General features: G+C 40.3%; 1 protein-coding gene across 9 annotated transcripts in view; it reads right to left on the minus strand.

The window, feature by feature from the left end:
* Window positions 1-19,510, minus strand: part of BBX (BBX high mobility group box domain containing) — a 137,794-nt gene that overhangs the window by 61,833 nt on the left and 56,451 nt on the right. For 8 of the 9 annotated variants that reach the window (XM_084200923.1, XM_084200922.1, XM_084200919.1 and 5 more), the window contains exon 3: window positions 735-905. In XM_084200923.1, coding sequence (XP_084057049.1) covers window positions 735-896 — 162 coding nt within the window. In that variant the 5' untranslated portion in view covers window positions 897-905. Of the gene's footprint in view, window positions 1-734; window positions 906-1,951; window positions 2,020-19,510 lie in introns of those variants that run through there. The other variant, XM_084200917.1, reaches the window with a different exon arrangement.

Consider the following 19,510-nt stretch of genomic DNA (forward strand, 5'->3'; position numbering starts at 1 on the left):
CCTTTCCATTCCTGCCTTAGGAAGGCATGAAGGAGATACAGATATGAATGTCATCCACATGATGGAATCATCACCATCTGCATAAACAGTTCCCACTTCTTGTTACAGAGAATGAGTCTAACTGGAAAAGTGTGAGGTGCCACATGGCATTAAAAAAGAGTAAGGTCAGCATCATTGAACAATACCAAAATACCAAGTGTCAAACCAGAGACAGATTACTTCCGCTGTGCACTCAGGACTCTGGAGGATAAACTGAATTTCACATGCAAAGATAGTAAAAATTGTAGACAGCTTTTTCCTTCTTTTTCCCTTTTAATCTTTGCAGTTTTAATCTTTAACACAGAAGAATGAAAACTTTTAGTTTGGTATTTTCTTCAGAGCCACTAGAAGCAGACACCAAGCACAAGCCAAGGTCATGTCTAAAATAAGCAATTAAAAAAAAGAACATCAAAACCCCACTTTGAGCAATCAAGATTAGGATGTGCAACACATTATTAAAACAAAGCAGATAAAACTATTCCAATCTACAAAAATTTGTCCACTATTTTAAAGGCATGATTAACAACTCACTTTCTCGTAAGTTTTACAACCTTATGGGCACCGCATCACATCACTTTTTATTGGCTGTGTTTCTTCACAGAAGAGAACAAGACAACACAAAATATAAAAAAACAGCTAGGGAGAATCTGATCCACCATTAACCATCTTGGGTCAAAGCATCCAATTAAATCTACCTTATCAATATCTTCCTCTTCTTCTTCCTCTTCTTCCTCTTCAGAGAAGTCAAGGAGTTTCTTGGCAAGCAGGGGATGCCACTGAAGACACTTCCTTTTTGGTCGCTTTGCAGTTCCTTCACCTTCTGTTGAGTGATCCTTATTCCTACTACTGCCTTTCATTACTGTGACCTGTCATGCAAAAATATTGATAAATTCACAACAAACCCTTTAGGCATAAATGACCATCAAACCAGTGGCAAATATATGAGGCACCAATGCAAGAGATTTATTCCAATTATCAACATAAGCATGGATGTACTTTATGCAATCTTAACACTTCCATGTAACATCTAGATTAACTACCAATGCACAATTTAAGAGCTTGAAGTAAGGATGCCAGCTAATCCAGCTCTCAAATGTGCCCCTGTATGAAGGATGACAGAGAACTCCTCCACTAGCCAAGTGAGTGAGAGACTCTTACAGCTCTCTCACACATATATCCATTGCAGCTTTTCATATTTTGCCACTACAAATGCCAATGTCAGGACATCCCTCTTTCTCACAGTGAAACGTATCACCAACAACTCACGTGCTCATCATGCACTTATACACACCAGTGTTGATGGAGAGCACCATGATACTACAAGCTAGGATTTGTCCAGTGCCATTAAAAGGTGCAATAGGGAAATCTGAGTCCCTAAGAGAAGTGAATTATAATAAACAGATTTGAAGCAAACAGCCAGAGATAGTTATGCTGACATTTTCAAAGTACTGCACGGGAAACAAAACCCATGTGCTGAGCCAAGTGCATGCAGAAGACAAATCATATTTAGTTGTGAAGACAAATCATATTTAGTTGTGTGTATGTCTGTATCAAAAAAATACCTCAGAACTACCTCTCAGTAAAAATACATGCTTAACACATCCAAAGTACCAGTTTAAGGGTTAAGAGATGTGCTACCCAACTAAGGGATAAATTAATATATGTTAACAAATAAAACCAGCACATCACATCGAAGTACTGAAGTGCACAGCAAGTGCTGCTAGCACAGAGTCTGGTCCCTTGCAGCCTTCTGTTAGCCTAGCGTAGTATCAGTCAGCAATCCTGACAGGAGCATGGCTAGCTTTCCAAGAAAACAACACAAACATCAAAACAAACTGAACTTAAGAGTGGTTAGCCAGCTACATCTTTATAAAGCAAATAAATTTGATGTAGTCTCACAGGAGTTGCTCACCAGCAGGATAAAGCATCAGCACTAAGCCCTGGTCCCATAGGCAAAGCCAGAAGAGGCTGTGTTGCTGACTCTCAGGAAAAGGGCACAGAAAGAATCAAACCTTGTAACTGCAAGGCCACAGGGCATTTTAGGATGTTGCTCTCTGTAAGATGCCTGGTGCAACACTAATGTTTCAGCCTGCAGGGGCACATGAGAAAGCTGCCACACTTGCACTTAGGCCAGCTGCCCGAGCCACTGTGCCACCTCTGGGCCAAATGACCCACAAGAACCATCTTGCACCGCTCCAGCCACACTTCTACATTTAGTGAGCACTAGTTCTGGTTTTGGATTATTTCTTCCAGGTGTTAATGTCACTGGCATTTTGGCAATGTGTCTTTGCTAGCACCAGAAATGTACATAAGCAGCTACTTCCCCCGCAGACTTCAGGAGTGCAGAAAGCTGAAGGACCTTCAGACACTGCTTACTGGAGGAATAACTGAAGCCTGAAGGAAGGAGGTTCACAAATTTTAGCCTACATTTTAAAATAGCATTTTCCTGGATATATATTGAAGTTTGTTAGATCTTCCCTACTTGTCAGCAACACCTGCCTCCATCTCATCATGGAAACCCTGTAACTTTGTAGTAACTTTGTCCCATTAAGTGACATACTTTGCTATCCACATCTGCCCGGAAAAATGTTTAAACTTTGATTTCATATAGCGCGCTTCTCTGTTCATTTTCTGTAACCAACTCCTGTAGGTTACAGCGAGTTTTATACAGCACATAACCATGCACCATTTCACCTAAATTTTCATCCATGACTTGCAAAACAGATCCAAATACATGAACTACTTTGTCTTAAAAAACCCCGTTAAAGTGTGGAAAATTAAGTCACAATCCAGTATCATGAAATGTATGTTTGAAATTGATTTTATCCCACTGTGACCTCTGCCATGTACCACGCTGCACTGTGCTCTCCATCTGTCTCTCTTTTTAAAGTGCTGAACCACCATTTGCTTTTGTTTGGGGTAGTTTCACACACAAATAACAAAGCTGAGTTAATGTTCAAGCAGGAACTTCAGCTCTCGTGGGCAGCAGAGATTTGTTCAGAGATTGCTAAGTGATACAGATCTGCCTATTACTGCAGTCAATAAAGCGTGTGGCCTATTTCTGAGCAGGATAAATACACTACAGTATAACAGGGAGAACTACTCCAGCCCTCACCACTCATGTACTCGTGTACATGAGCTAATCATAGGCCTTCTGTCTACCATCAGTCCTAAGTATGATGAGTACTACTAGTAGCCTTCTACCTTGTTAGTGTGAAACTGAACTAACGTTTGAGAAGTGCTTCACGATCCTGCTTTACAAAGCTCAGCTGAAGTCTCAGGGCTATTTCCACAACAGTACTGCCTTTTAGAGCTCGCACCTCTCTGCCTGCTGCCCTTAAAAGGATGAGCAAGCGAAGACTTCACAGGACTTCGGTGTATTTTACATATGTTGCCATCACCCCTGAGACTCTGCCTATGCTGTGCACTGAGTTTGCCAAGGGAGCACAGAGCCAGGCACCGGTCACCTTGCAAATTCCTAAGGGGCGCTTACACCTCTTCACCACAGCTGAGCTCAAAAATACTTTTTGTTTTCCTTGCATGAAGGCTAGGTATTAATTCTTACCACTAAAATTAATTAATCAAAGCTCATTAGTGCTAAAATAAAAACGTACACTCAGATTCAGGAATCCAAGGGATGTTCATTAGGTTGTTCTAATGAATTTTGAATCATTTTACAACACAGAGTTAGTCAAATCCCGGCTGTCATACAAGCACTATTTACCACAGAAAAACACAGACACTCTTTCTGCTTCAGAAAGAATCTTTGAAATGGTCAACAACAAAACCCCTCATGATTTTGACCCCACTGACAGAAGGACTGAGGCAACAGACAGACTTCAAACTTTATGTTTACATCATGGCCTGGAAGTCCCTCACTTCTTAAGTATGTCAAGCTATATATTCTACCCTCTATGCCTGCTCTTCCTTCCTCTAAAATATGAAGTAATTTATAACGAACACATAAAATTATTTCCTTCCCTTTAAGGGTGGGTCATATTCTATTTTTACATACTTTTGTATTTCTAGATCTTCTTTCACCATATTTATTTATTCAGGTCCCCGTAAGTTCCGAGCTCCATTTCAGGGAGAGGGAGATTTCAGAGACTTCTCAGAGACTTTTTTTTGGTGCACTTTTTGCTGATGCCCCTCTGTCAAATACAGGACTGGCATAATGAAAAATGTTCTAATTCTTTATTACATCACATGTGACTTTTCCTTTTAAAAATGGATGCCAACATAGTGTGGTAAACTTGTTTTCCTCTGGATTGCTTCATCTTTTACTTTACTATGCCCGCACTTCACGGGCATTTGTCTCCTAATTGTTGATATACTAACATACATAATTATGAGAGAAACCTATTAAAAAATCCAGGCAAATGCAAATTACAGCTAACATGGACATTTTCCTTTTGGCAAGATGTAGCAGAATGCATGTATGATTACGATTAAACGACAGTGTAAGTTTTACTGGCATTATTTACTTCTTGAATAGCAAAACATCAATGGAATCCAGTTACCTGACTCTTAAGATTCTATTTATTCATCTGATTTTTTTTTTCCCCTTGACACATCGTCAATAGCACATTAGCTCCTCATTTTATATAACAGACTGGAAGCTGGCAAACAGAAGCAAGCAAAAATACTACCTGCTTCTCTTTCAGGGATCCTCAAGTGCTGGCAAGCATCTCTACCAGCATGCTTTTAAAAGAAAGAGCTGGACTTGGACCCTACAAGAAGTGAAGCACACATTTTAGCTTGGCAATTGAGAAGGTCCATAGAAAGTCACAGAACAAGCCATGTGCAGTCACAGAGTAAGACAAATCTTTGAGAGATTTGGGTTTAAAAGTAGAGAAGATACGCAACACCCAATGTGCAAAGTTTGCAATAACTGGAATTTATGAAAAAGAATACAAAAAAAAAGGGAGTAATTTCTTCTACAGATATCAGTAAAAATAGAATGTATGTTTTAAGGCAGATGTAATGGCTTTTAGAAGTTTGCAAGAGTAAAAATTATTAAAAGCAGGCAATGAGATTTTACAAGTTACTTCTCAGCTTAAGGATGACAAAAATGAAGTGACAGCCACTAGGGAGAAAGTAGGAATATTTCAACAAGACAAGACAAAGGTATGGACAGCTTTCCTTAAAATAAGCCACATAGGCTTTATAATGTCACCAGAGGATACCTGTCAAGGCTGACATTCATGATCCATTGACAGCAAGATACATTCTACATTTACTTTTAGTGCATATACAGATCAAACATTACAGAAATATTACATCAGTACAAAAATTTAAGAATTTTCTTGTGTGTGCGTGTGTGCTGACTGTCCTTCTGGTCCTAGAAACACTAATCAAAGAATCACACTCTTCTTGGATGTCTTATAAATATGAGAATGCTGCATGAACTAAATAAATAAGCTACACCTGATAAACTACATCCACAAACACCAAAATCCTTATAAAGGCCTTCAAAAGCAAGGACTCTAAGGCACATGTTGTAATACAGGTTAGAAAGAAATGCAAGACCTGCAAAAGCAGAACTCCATGGATTGTAACTATCGTACGTTCCCTGTTGGAAGCTTCTCCACAGAGCACCATCTGAGCTTCAGCAACTTTCATTTCCATGAGGACAGTGGAAACAAATTTCAGATTTCCTGTTACCTTAAAAAAACCCCCACATTTCCTGGAGGCCAGCTGGGCTCTTGGTTGAGTCAATGAAGATTACTGGTACAAAGGAGCAAAGGCAGAGTTTCAAGTGGCTTTTCCACACTTTCTGCTCTGTTTTCCACTATCTAAGTTCCCTACTACATGATAAAAACAAATGCTAATAAGAAAAGAGAGGAGTGAACTATGACACTAATAGCTTGTTGTTTTGGGGACTACTGAGTCAGTGACTTGAGCTGTTTCAATAAAGAAGCAGGAGACTGGGAAATGAGTTCATGTTCTCAGCAGTCTATGGGCTGAAGAGGTATTTGAATTTTCACATGAAAGCAAAAGGAGATTGCGGCTGGAAAATACACCTACACAAATACAAAGTGCTTTTTTTTAAAAAATAAGTTTCTTTTAGCTCTGGAATAAATGAACCAGAATATTTCTATAATGTAAGACAAAAACTAGTTGGCACTAATTGCTGACCATTCAGTGAATATACTCTTTATTGCTTCACAGCAGAAAGCCATTAATGAGCTTTCTAATTTTCAGAGATGTGATGGTTTAATGGGGGACATGCTGAGACTCAATGGGGTCCTGTTTGCCAGTGAAGGTTTGGGAGAGACTGTCACCACATGAAACACTTAGCAACACAGCTACAAGTGTTAGTTAATTTTTAATGACATACTCTTCCATCTTCAGAAATGATTTTAAACTGTTCCTTATTCTCCAACTCAGACACCAGTTGCTTGCTTTCTTTGTTCTCTAATACATAAAATTAAACCCCAAGATCACAGAAAAATGTCAACAGCATTTTTTTTTAAATTTGGGTTTTTTTTTTAAAGTATCCATTTCATACCTGCCAAAGAAGAAGAAAAGCAACATATAACACAAGTCAATAGAGTTTAAACTTCAACGCTACTCTTTCTCTTTTCCTTCAGACATGCAAAATAAGAAAAATTTTCTTTGCCATTTTTTAATGCAAAGAAATCAAGCAAGCTTTGTCTAGTATGAAAAACACTCTATGTTAAATAACTGCATTCACTGTAGCACCTTTTGCCTCTGTGAAGTGGCTCACTGATGCAGATGAAGGGAAAGAATTGATGGAAGAGTTTGCCTTGCAGAAAAAGGTCTGGGGCTGCAGATCACTAACATCTTTACTCAAACAGAAGCATATTAACAGGATCCTAGAGTCACTTAGATAAAAGCAGCTGTCTGAAGACTCAGGTCTTAACCATAACAGGACTTTTTGTGTCTTCAATTTAAGTTACAGTAGGACATTTGCTATTGTAGGGCTCATTTTAGACTTCAGCAAGTGCAGAGGCAGGAACACAAAAACCAGAAACCCAGTAAGCCACAGGCTACAGCTATGCTTACTTCACCAAGCAAGGCTCCAGTGACACACTCTGCTAGCCAAAATGTCTGGATCATAAAGCGCAGAAGACAAGCATTTGTTAGGGTAACATCCACCTTTCTGGACACAGGTGCACCCTGCATGCTAAAGGATCACCAGTAGGTCTGCCTACAACCCTGTGCATCTGCTGGAACGAGGCATCTGGATTATTAGCCTAGTAACTCCCTTTGCCTGGAGCTCCGGGAGAGCAGGCAGGGGGCCCTCTCCTTGCATGCTCTGTGCAGCCCTAATGCAAAGGAACCATTAACTGGGGAGCAGGGCAAGGCCTCCAGCACATGTAGGTGAAGTCACTCACCCAGGGGAGGGACACACTGGGACACCTGCACTACTAAGCATGGCTCTGCTCCTAGATGAAGGAGATGTAATCCACAGAGCCTGAAAATTCCGGCAATCCTTTTGCTTCAAAGCAGCATTTCTTTTTGTTTCTACATTTGCTGCTGCAATGGGAGAGAGCACCAAGGAACCTGGAAAGGTGAGCAGAATGAATGCCTGAAATTCAAAACACAGAGGCAGCAGAGCCCAACCTACTTTGCAATACTTCCTCCCACAGAGAGGAGATAATAACAACTGCTTCAGAGCCCTCTACTGATACCAGAGTAATTTATCAACAGAGCACTTTTCATGGAATAGACTGTAAAGAGCAACCACCTCTCAGACGGGAGATGAGTGCTTGTCTGCAGAGCATCACAGACCATAGCAACAGCACAATTCAAAAAACCACTGACTTTCAGCAAGTTAGAGCTGAGAGAGCACACCATGAAAAATTTGTTTTGTGTTCCTGTCTAAGCAAGACTACCTAGGCCTGCATGGGGAGCAGCTTTTCCAGAAAGACAGCTGTCATTCCTGCATTCCCCATTATTTCAATGTTGCAAAATGAAAGTCTTTGTGATTTGTCAACTCCTGGATCACCAGGAGTTGTAGCTCTTTTGCAAGTCACTAAATGCTTAATCTCAGCATAAAGAGTTTTTAGAGCCAGTAAGCTCACAGGTAAGATGGCCACACAAAAAACTTCATGAATTTCAGCGCATGGACATTCTCAACAGATCATTCCCAGGAGGGAATCTGCAGTTCAGAAACAGCTTCCTCACCGAAGAGGCCGGCCTATCAGGCAAGAAATCAAAGTCAAATTGGACTTTTATGTGAACAAGAATGATGGCCTGGAGTTCTGCTCACAGCCTTTGGAGGATGAGACTCTATGAATGAAAAAAAAAAAAAGTAAAAAAGTACATGTTCTAGACTTGCCACTCCCAAAGCTCCGTTTTTATCTGTGATTAGCAGGCATACAAATTGCTCTAGGATGCAGTCATGGCAGAAACACAGCCAAGTGCTTTTGTGCAGCGCAGAGCAGCACAAAGAGGAGACGTTCCTGCAGCAGACATGGCAGGGGGAGCACAGCTGAATGGTAAAATTGTTCAGCTCTCCTTTTCACCTCTTGTTGATTGTGTCCCAGTATCTTCTACAAAACCAGGACAGTGCAGCTGTGTCCATCACTACTGTAACCCATTCTAAGTTTTACCATGTGCGTAACGGAGCTTTCATAATAAAATTCACTCATAATTACCACCAGTGTCAGGGGAACCATATACAGCTGTATGAACAAATGAAAGAATTACTCCCTTAATACATATTTAATAGGCCATAAAATATCCCTGCACAACCCCATATTATACTTTGTCTACTTCTGCTCTCTTCAATTCAAGTGCAATAGGCTAAGGCAGTTGTCTAAACATTCCCTTGTACAGCTACTATCGACTACTCCTATGGAAAAAGAATCAAATTAATGGCCACAGAAAGTATTTACTCGGCTTTTTGTATCTCCAATACAAAGCCTGTAAATCATGGTAATGTAACTCTTACGCAACTCAGAAACAACCATAAAGAGGCTACACAAGAATTTCAAATAAAAGGGGCTTGTGCCATGTTCACTAACAGAAATACTGCAAGACTGACTGGAAAATAAATTCTGGGCTACTAAAATTATTTTCTTTAGAATCAAATTGTCACAATCACCTTTCATCCTCTTCCCTTACCAAGAGGGGCAAGTGTGTAAAGCCAAAAATGAGAAGTGAACCCTAGTGCGTCTGAACCCCTCCCTACCAAATTCTGAGTTAATTTCCAAGCTATTGACCATATTTAAACCAGCAACACTTTGTCAAAATACATTGTATCTCACATTAAGCAGAACCCAAGTAAGTAAACAGAATGCCAAGAAGAGCAGAATTTTGCTAAAACAAATGGCTACAAACCTCACAAACAACAAGAGAAAATGGCCTCAAGTTTAGACTGGATATAAGGAAAAACTTCCCCATCATAGGGGTGTCAAGCACTGGAACAGGCCGCTCAGAGATCTGGTAGAGTCACCATCCCAGGAGGTCTTTTAAAAGACATATAGATGTGATAGTTAGGGACATGGCCTAATGGTGGACTTCAATGATTTTCAAGGTTTTTTTCCTACTTAAGCAATTCTGAAATTCCATTAAAAGTAAGTGGAAACCAAACTAATTTGCACACATTAATCAGTTATATTTGTATTTATCATCTTGCTAAAGGCAGCATTTTAATACTCAGGAATGAGCTTTTAATTCCGACTAGATTCCTTAATGCAGTGGTTTAGTCTGATCACAGAAAGAGATGCTAAAGGAACTTAATTTTAGTTTCGGAAGTATCAGTGTTTCTCAGAACTATGCAGATCCACATAAAAATGTTTTGGGTCTATGAACACTTGTAATGATTCTGAAACCAAATGTATTATATTAATACACAATTTTCAAGTGCCATCTAGTGGTTATTTTTTTATTTCACATTGGAATTCAAAAATAAACCTTCCCTTTGCCTTATCTTTAAAATTTTTAACCAGTTTGTTATTTCTATCACTTCCTGTTATTTTATGATATGACTCTTGACCATGCAACGTTAAATAGACGCTTGAATTAAGCCTAAGTTTGAGCATTCTGATGAACTGAATTTGGGACAGAAAACAGCTGATTTCAGAACTAAAGAATTGAAAGAGAAAGGGGGGAAAAAATCCCCAACGTCATCTCTCTTACCCATGGGAAAAAGGCACAAATGTCAGTTCATTATATAGAGCTTTTTCAGTACAACTCAATGACTTCTTATCATGAGAAAATTCTGACTTGTTAGAAGTCTGTAAATAACTAGGGTGCCAACTAAACACACAAGAAAATCCTGGAGAAAATGTATGTTCCAAGAATTCCTCACACTGGATAAAGCAAAAAATCCACAGCGCCATATCAAAAAGTTTCTGCTTGACACTCAGCCCAACCTGTGATATTACACAGGCCCAAAACTTAAAATACTCAGCAAAATCTGACTACTTAACATAATAGTCTCACAATGGGAACAATTACTTCATGTCTTCTGTGTCCCATCTCAAATATCATCTTATTCTCTAAGTATAAGGAATTGGGCTCAGCAGGTGTCTCAAAAAATGGCTAAATGTGCACATGCAGTAGTGTGCCCAAGACAGCATCAAACCGTCCATGTGTACCATGTAGACAACCTGTGTGAAACATGCAGAGCACATCAAATCCTGAACTTAATATGTATGGAAAGACACCTATATGTGCTTCCATTCCACCTGGAAAATTGTGGAAGACTGTGTAAGGCAGCCAACCAATCAAGGAAAGTATCTGGGCTTCATCACAATGAACCTCTGAGAGCCTAAAAGTAAGATGGTACTATTTCTGAAATATACTTTTGCAGAGCTGTAGTAACACACAAATAATTTTGTGCCCACCTATAGAGAAAGTATTAGAACTCGGAGTCTGAGACAGAGCCAAAGTCAAAAACATACTATAACCAAACATCATCTTTGCTACTATTCTATTGAAAGACTTGTTAGCTGCGGCAGAAACAAATTCTCTGGGGAAAAAAAGTAAAAATGCTGCTTATTAGTTCTGTCTTGAATTCAAAGCACTTTAATGGAAGGTGTGAACATTGCTATCTTCCTGAGTTTTGCAGTTTGGAAAGAGTCTAACAGAGATGAAAACTCTTAGACAAAAGGTCAGAATCAAATTCATAGTCAAACTGCAAAGAGAGCTTTTAACTCTGATCCCAGTCCCTGCTCCCTTCTGCTGTCTCTCCCTTCCAGAAAACAAAGACAACGTTCACATTCAGCAACCTTTTTGTGCGCTTGTTCCATGGGTAATCACAGAGACATCACACCTGCCCAGCAAGGCACACTTCGGATGCAGCTCCAGGCAGGCATCCCCAGAGCCATGGAGCTCAGAGGACACAGCTGAGTGACAGGCAGCTCATCCCCCTGGCAGGGCCACACTGCTGCCCCTGCACCCCACAGCCCCTGCCCAGCAGCCTTGTTGGGCCAACGGGGTCATCCCATCATGGCACTGACAGCAAGGAGCTGCCCAGCTGGGGAAGCCCAGCTGGATGACCCCATCTGCTCGTGCGAGCCAGCAGTCCAAGGGACAGCCCTGGGAGCACCTCACTGGAGATCCCAGCCTGGCTCCCACTGCTCGTGCACACAACCCCTTAAACACACCACTGAACCTCCGTGATCCAGGGCTCATCCGACAGCCTCAGTGCAATAACCCACCTACAGGCCCTGGAAAATTTACAGGATAGGGCAACTCCCCTTGAGAAACTGGATAAGAAACAACAAAAAGATCTGGAGATGCAGGAAATCACAAAGCTATTTAGCACTCCCCTTTAAACACCTACTATAATAATAAAAATAATTTAAAGTTCTATAGTTCCATTATCCCATTGCCTAAATCATTGTACTCAGCTAATTTAGTAAATCCATTAAAAGGGCATGGAAATTTTGGCCTACGCTGCTCCAGGTTCTTTTTAGGATGAGAGTACTTTGTGTATTCCCTCAGGTGGGTCCCATCTAAGAGCCCATGTGTTAAAATGATACGAGCTAAGTTAGCAAAACAGTTCCCCCAGGATGCTACACACCACCACAAAGTCTACTCCTCTTTTTGCTGGTGAAATGCGAGCTAAAATTCTGCATGGAGATTTACAGTATTTCACTTGATGGAAAAGGTCTAAAGATCAAACCCACAGAGCTTAAAAAATTTTTAAAAAGTAATTTTACTTTCATACCACAATTTTTAAAATTGCTTTAATTGAGAGCTACATATATACCTGTATGAGCTAGAAAGCCCTATATAATGGCAAACAACGTGCAAGTGTGTAACTGGGTAGGCCTGTATTTCACTGTTGGCAATTCACTGTAGCATTATGGCCACATTCTCCTGAAGCTCCGTGGATATTGTGTACGAATGATTCCAAATTCCTGAAGAAAACAAGCTACCAAGAAAATGTGTTCTTTGCCAGGGAGGTAACCTGATGCTAGAAGACATTTTGGAGTTTTTCCCTAACAATCTCTCAAATAAGCTTTGAACTAAACCATCAAACAATCAAAAGTAAGCAGGGCTGTAGACAATGATCCCATTCTCAAGCCATATGCATGTTCATATGCAAAAATGCATCACCACCTCGAGTTCTGCTGAATAGTTCTTTCTCTTTTAAGGAGAAAGAGACTTGGCTTATTTTTAATTCATAGAAAGACAATCACAGGATTCAGCAACATCCATTTCTAAAGATCTAAAGCTAGAAATGTGACATTAGTTGCATGAGAAAAATTTAGGGAAAAAAAACTTTTTGCATTGTTCTTCTTAAAATACCATAATACAGTTATTAATTTTCATACACTAACAAATCATTATTTCAAGAAAAGGGCAATATTAAATACTAAATTCAGCAGCTGGGGGTCTCTAGTCCTGCTCAAGGCAGACCTAGCTTCAGAGCTGAACCACTCAGGGATAGAGAATCCACCACCTCTTTCATCCACCCAATGGAGGGTATTTTTCCTTATGCTCAACCCAAATTTCCCCACCTGAAACTGCTGACAATTACCTCATGCCTGTCCTTTCACTAGACACCTCTAAATGGAATCTAAGTCCCTCTTCTTCATAATTATCCTACAGAGAGTTGGAGTCAACTGGAGCATCACCTCAGCCTTCTCAGGTGAAACACAAGGAGCTCTCACGGCCTTTCCTGGTATATCCCATGCTCTGACTCAACCCCCTGAGCGGTCCTCGACAGTGCTCCCAAAACTCCCTCTGTATGGGTATTCAGTCTCAGGAGCTCAGAGCTCAGAGAAAACCCTTCTCTCAACCTGCTGTCTACACTCCTGCTCACACAGCCCAGCTTACAGTTTGCTTTTGTGGCTACAAGGTCTTGCTGCTGAATTCTAGTCAACTTACGGCCAATTAGGACCACCAGGTCTTCTCTGCAAAGCTGTTTTCTGCCTTTCTTTTTGCTAAACTTCTTGATTTCCTGCTAGCCCACATCAACTTTCTCAAGTTCCTCTGAATGGCAGCTCCTGTAATCCACTACTTCCACCAATTCAGTGTCACCTTTGATTTAGTGAGAGTGAACTCCAACTTGTAATTTGTACACCCCTGAAAATATTAAACACTGGCACCAGTATCAGCCCCCAAGGAACCTGGCCAACAACTGTCTGCAAGTTCAGTGCTGGTGCAGCCAGTTTTTCACACACTGCAGTCCCTCCAACAATCCATCTAGAAGAAATTCAGTTGGCTCCAGGGATGCTAATAAAAGTGTCAAAAACTTGATACCATCAAAGTAAACAAGGTCCTCTGCTCCTCCTTTGCCTAAATCTTTCTCTCTCCACCACTTCTTCACACTCAGGAAGAATTTGCCCATGGTAAATTCATGTTTAGCTGTTTCCTGTCCTATTCTTGCTCTTCATGTGCCTAGAAATGACTTCCAGGAGGACCAGTGCTGCAGTCCTCTCAGTGACCAAGCTGAGGTCAGTCAGCCTGCTGTTTCCCAGATGTTTCTTAGTGCCTTAGAGCACAATGAAACACCTCAGAGTCCAATTTCTTCTGCTTGCATGATCCACAAGAATGATAACTCTGTTTCATTTGACCTGTGGTGACCTGAGATTACAACCATACAACTTGTTTGCCAGCAATTCCAAATGCAGAAGAGCTGGAAATACTGGTATCTGAAGAACAAGCAGCACAGCTAGTTTGCCTCAACCCTTCCTGTTTCTTTCAGGAAGCTACCCAATACTACAAAGCGAAGCTTGCAAACACCTCTGCCCCACTTAAAAAAAAAAAAATTAAAAATCCTTGAAATCTAAACACAGCAAGGTATTTAATTGTTTTTGAAAATATGAATCCAATTTAGTCCAAGCGTTCCTTTACATTCTAAATTTTTAAAAAGCTTGGTTTTCAATAGGGGGAAGAACAAGAAATTACTGTGATTCTGAAGCTCTAAAAAAAACCTCAGCAAGCAAGAGAACAAGAAGAAGTAAGCTTCCTCATCAAATAATGTAATGAACAAAATCTAAAATCCAGATGTTTGCCATCCTGGGAGGTCTGCAATGGACAGGTTATTCACAAATCTATTGTTCTAGGCTCAATGGTTTAAACACAAACAAGTTTTCCCTGAAAGTCTAGGTCCCTGACGAGCGGGTAAGCAACTGGACAAACAACCACACATAATTTGCTCACAAAAACTTACCAGAATCACTGAAGGTTCCAAATGATGCCAATAAGCTTGGACAGGACTTTCCAATCTAATTTTTAAAATAACTTGCTCTGTTTGCCAAAGTTTGCAGTTTGGGAGAAAACAGGTGGAATGAAGGCCTTTACAACTGCCATAGGATACATTAATTTGGCAGCTATCTCTGAGGCACATGGGTCTTTCACAAGCCTTGAACAGTGACACAAAGAATCTCACTGCAAGAGACTCATCAGCCCACTCAAGAATCAAACAGTTGAAATCATCTGAGACAGTTCCTACTATGAATAGTCTAGGTCTGCACTGAAACCTCCACAGGAAGCAGAGAGAGATTTTTATTTTCTTTTTGAAGAGATTTTAACTGGAGGGGCACTTTGAAACACAACAAGCTCTCAAACATGGCTGTGGATCCTTGCTTATTAAAGGCTGGGCCCTTAATGAAGCCCTCTCAGAATGGGTGGATTTCATGCGTATGTGAACTTGAACACATACCCAACATTAAGCAGCAACACAGAAACACTGAGTGGTCCTTTGTCTTCATTTCCTGATGCCCGTTCACAATGTACTACTCACAATGCTGGACCCTTTCTGTCATTTAATAAACAAATTTTAAAAAAACCAAACTCCATTAATAAAAAGTTTTTAAAATATGAGCCAACAAACCACAACCCATTTAGGCTCTCATCACTCTCAAAAAATTATCTCCATGTGTATCCAACATTTTCAAAAGACCGGGGAAACAGATGGGTTTCTCCTGAATACTCTGGGTATCAATGATGGCAGGCTTCTGTACACAAGCAAATACTTGTTATGCAGTTTACTATTCCTTGTGCTCTTGGAAGGAGTACATCCTACCACCTATGGTCATTATCTATGACTCGAGTTCCTCTGCTGATGTAAACTGCAATGCAAAGAAGCAGACTTAACTGTGGATGTGCCAGGTTATTTGATCAACCCTACCTTCTTTACACTGCTATATGAACTCAGAAGAGAGACTCCTTTAGTTCAGTGGGTTCTAAGGACCTGTTTTTCCATGATCAATATAAACACTGTCCTGAATTCTTGATGCTTGGGAGGTTCATGAAGTTACAAGTTAACACTGCAGACAGCTTAAAAATTTCCTCCAGATAGGAAAATTTTTCCTCTGGAACATGAAAAGTGGAAGATGAACTCACATGTCTGCGCTTCAACATCTTTTCTGTTTTCATTGCATCAGATTAAATGACTCATCCCTAAAACTGGATTTGTGAAACTGGCTCTTGGTAACTCTTCCTCATGTTGGCATTAAATACCTCAGTTTGCTTTATATCACAGTTAAACTATAACAAGTCAAACATTTGGCTAAAGCTTAGGAAGTGCAAATGAGTTCTCATCATTGTAAACATTCTCAGTACAAGGGCAAAGTCAGCTCACAGGAAAAAGTACACCACTTCCACAGTCAATTATCTTTAATTCACACTTGCAGTGCACAGGCCTAAACTGCAGGAAAAATCCAGAGACATAAGAGAGCAAAGGCAGATTCCCAAAACATAAAGGCAAAGTATTAAATATGAAACATTTACAGGCTGAATATTTTCTTGAAAAGAAGGATGCCTCAGGACCACCCATGGCAGCAACAGTAACTTCTAGTACAATACAACCAGCCAGAGGGATGATTTAAGGAAAAAAAGAAAAAAAAAAGGAACTGCAGGAAAACATTTGACGTAGGCGTTCCTAAGAAACACTGAGGTCTGGAAAGAGAGCCCTAACACATAAAACACAGGTTCCCTCTGCTGCCAAGTCCCATAATCTGTGATTCAGCTCTTTGAGTGCATATGAAGATGTGTGAGTGAATATGAAAAGTGTGGAAAACATCTGACTTTTAATCTGGGGGTCTGTTGTTGTCAGTTATTCTTTTTTAATAATGCCTTGTACACCTCAAAAATAGTGAGTAAAACTGTAAACTGAAGAGCTGTAGTCAAAAACAATTTTGCCACAAGTAGAGGATATTGGCCTGTACTGTTTTGTTAGATCTCCTTTTGGCAAGATTTTCTGGAGAACCCCCAAGAAAGTACCAGAGGCCCATAAAAACTGAAAGGAGAAGTTCTCTTACTAAAATGGATTATTTAAACTTTGGGTTCTCATTTTGTTTTTATTATTACCTATTTAAAACTCACATTTCTTAACCAACAGTCAAAGAAAAAGTGGCTTCATGAAAAGAACTCCAACAGTCTGGCTCCAGCTGGGTGGTGAAAACTGCTCCTGTGATTCTCCAGCAGAGAAAAACCAAAACAATAAACTTCCAGCCAACATAAAAAAGCCACTTCACAAGTAAGCCACACCTCAAACAAGATTGGATAGTTAAGATTATAGGTAGGCTTTATGGGTTTTATCTTCCTATCTTTACAAACCACAGAGAAACAAAGATGGAAATACGGTTTTTCTCAGTTCTTTTGATCACTACTGGGAATATTTGCTGATTGTATAACACATATAGGATGCAGTACTTGTGAATGCCTCCAAACTTTTAATGAGCTTTACAAACTGTATTATTATGCTTATGCAGATATTCCTAGATGGAAATACAGATGTAAGTTTAGACAAGATATATCTGCATCTAACTATGTATACATGTCAGGTCATAAACCCAAGATTTTACATCCAGCCGCTCTTCTGTAGGAGAAGTGGCAGCTGTGCCCGCAGACAAGTCAAAATATAGTTTACTGAAATGAAACTATCAGTACAAAACTATTCATGTAAAGAGAATAATTGCTAATGAAATCCCTTCCTCTACATTTAAGGAATGAAACTCTTTGAATGGAGGAGAATTTTCCATTTTTTTTGTGTTGAGGGGTACAGCAATGTCATTGAGATTTATTTTTTTAGTAACGATTTGCTGTACAGTCAGTTTTGAATTAAGGAATTGATCTTGTCCAAGTAATTGTAAATGATACAATGAAGTTAAAGATCACAGGATAGTTCCTATTTGCCGTAAATTTGGTTTACTCTAATGTGGCAAATCTGCTTTCAGTTTTTCTTGAAAGCTGATCAGACTCCCCTTTCTGTTTGCATTAGGAAGCACAGCATAGAGATTTAAACTACAGAGCAGAACAGTAACAGCCACCTTCCACCTTTTCACTTTCCTGCAGTGAACTCCCTTGTTGCAGAAGAAGAACTATTTGCCCATCAAGCCTCCCTCAAACTTTGCCTTGCTCAGAACATTCACCCACCACCTGGAACAGAAGGGAACAGAAGCCAGATGGACATGACACTGACCACCTAGTGCCGATGAATAAAGAATAATGAGCAGCCCACAATACGCCCAAACACTGACTGCCAAGTCTCCTTACTCCTGCTGTGTCCTTATGAAGGCAGCTTTCTTTGAAAACACCCTGGTCAATACGGCAGCTGCCATCTCAGCATTCCTTTGATCACAATACCCCACTGCAGGTGAGTGGCTTTGTCACCCACATCTCTGCCTGTATGTAGCTACCACGGGATAAAACACACTGTTAGAGACACCAGGAGAGCTGAACAGCATCTCGGGCCCTTCCCTTCCCTGCATGAGGGACTGCAGGAAGCCAAGTGTGGGCAAACCTCCAATGTCCAAGAGGGACATCTGTGCAGCAGGGCTGACAAGTGCTTCCAGCTACAGCATCAACCTCAAGGCACTGGGGTTTTTTATGCTGCAGATTCCTTTCCTCACTACATAACTCAGTGCTCTTCCTACGTCACCAAAGTCAGCAGAGATTTCACTTGAAACAGCCTCAGCTGCCGGCAGAGCAATGCCCAGCTTGGGGCCATACATGGCCCCGTTTGCTCCACAATGCCCACTCTCAGAGCACTGCCAGCCTCCTCTCCAAGGGCTTAAAGCTAGGGCCTCTGCCCACCTTCCCATCTGCAAGGCTCACACCTGCAACAGCTGTGAACTGATTCCAAAGCAGCCTAAAATCATCAGGAGAGAAGAAGATGCAAAATAAAAAACCATCCCAAAACAAAAAAGGCCCTAAAGACTAACTCCTTCCAGTTATTATTTAGATGTTTGCTCTGAGACTGATACAAGAGTGTCTGTGGAGAGGGGAGATGTGACAGCAGATATATTGGACAGCATGGACAAGATTATAAATAAGCTGAGTGTGGTAATCGTCATACACAAAAACCCAGACCCACAAAACCATCTCTCTGGAGGAAAGAAGCAACCAAACCAAACAAAAATCCCAGGTTACTTTCTTTTCTACCTCCCTGTCTTGTTTTGCCAAGGAAGCCCAAAAGTCTCTATTATGATACCAGAGAAACCATATACAAATATATATTACACCAAGCTTGGACTCAAAGCCAATTTAAATCAGCATGCATGAAAGGTAGGAATACAGACCATTACTGAACTACTGACACCTTTGTATTTCAAAGGATTTTCCTATTCACCCTCAGACAATTAGAGATTGTACCTTCTGTGCTTCATGGAAAAGCACCCTTTACAATGCAGATAATGACCTACAATACCTACACCAGGTTATGGAAATAAAATCTTATAAGAGAAAGATCCAGAAAGAGGAAAAGTAAACTGACAGCTTACATAATGCTTGAAAACCTTTACTGAATCACTCCATGACTTCATTCTGGAGCAGCTCTTCACCACTAAGAGTCCTCAGCAAAGCCAAAGATAAAATAGGTAAGGCAGGATAAACAAAATAAATACATTCAGGTTTGTAATTTCACATTTTGTAGACTCTAACTGAGCATCCTGTATGCATTGCTATCACTTTGAATGGATGTTTGGTGAAGAAAGACTGACTTTGCTGATTTTTTAAGTACTATCCGAAAAAGTTCTAATGCAGTTCTTATTGCTTTGCACAATAAAAGCATGCTGAAATGCAGTGTTTTAAA

Source organism: Fringilla coelebs (genome assembly GCF_963513975.1).
Source record: "Fringilla coelebs genome assembly, chromosome: 2".
NCBI lineage: Eukaryota > Metazoa > Chordata > Aves > Passeriformes > Fringillidae > Fringilla > Fringilla coelebs.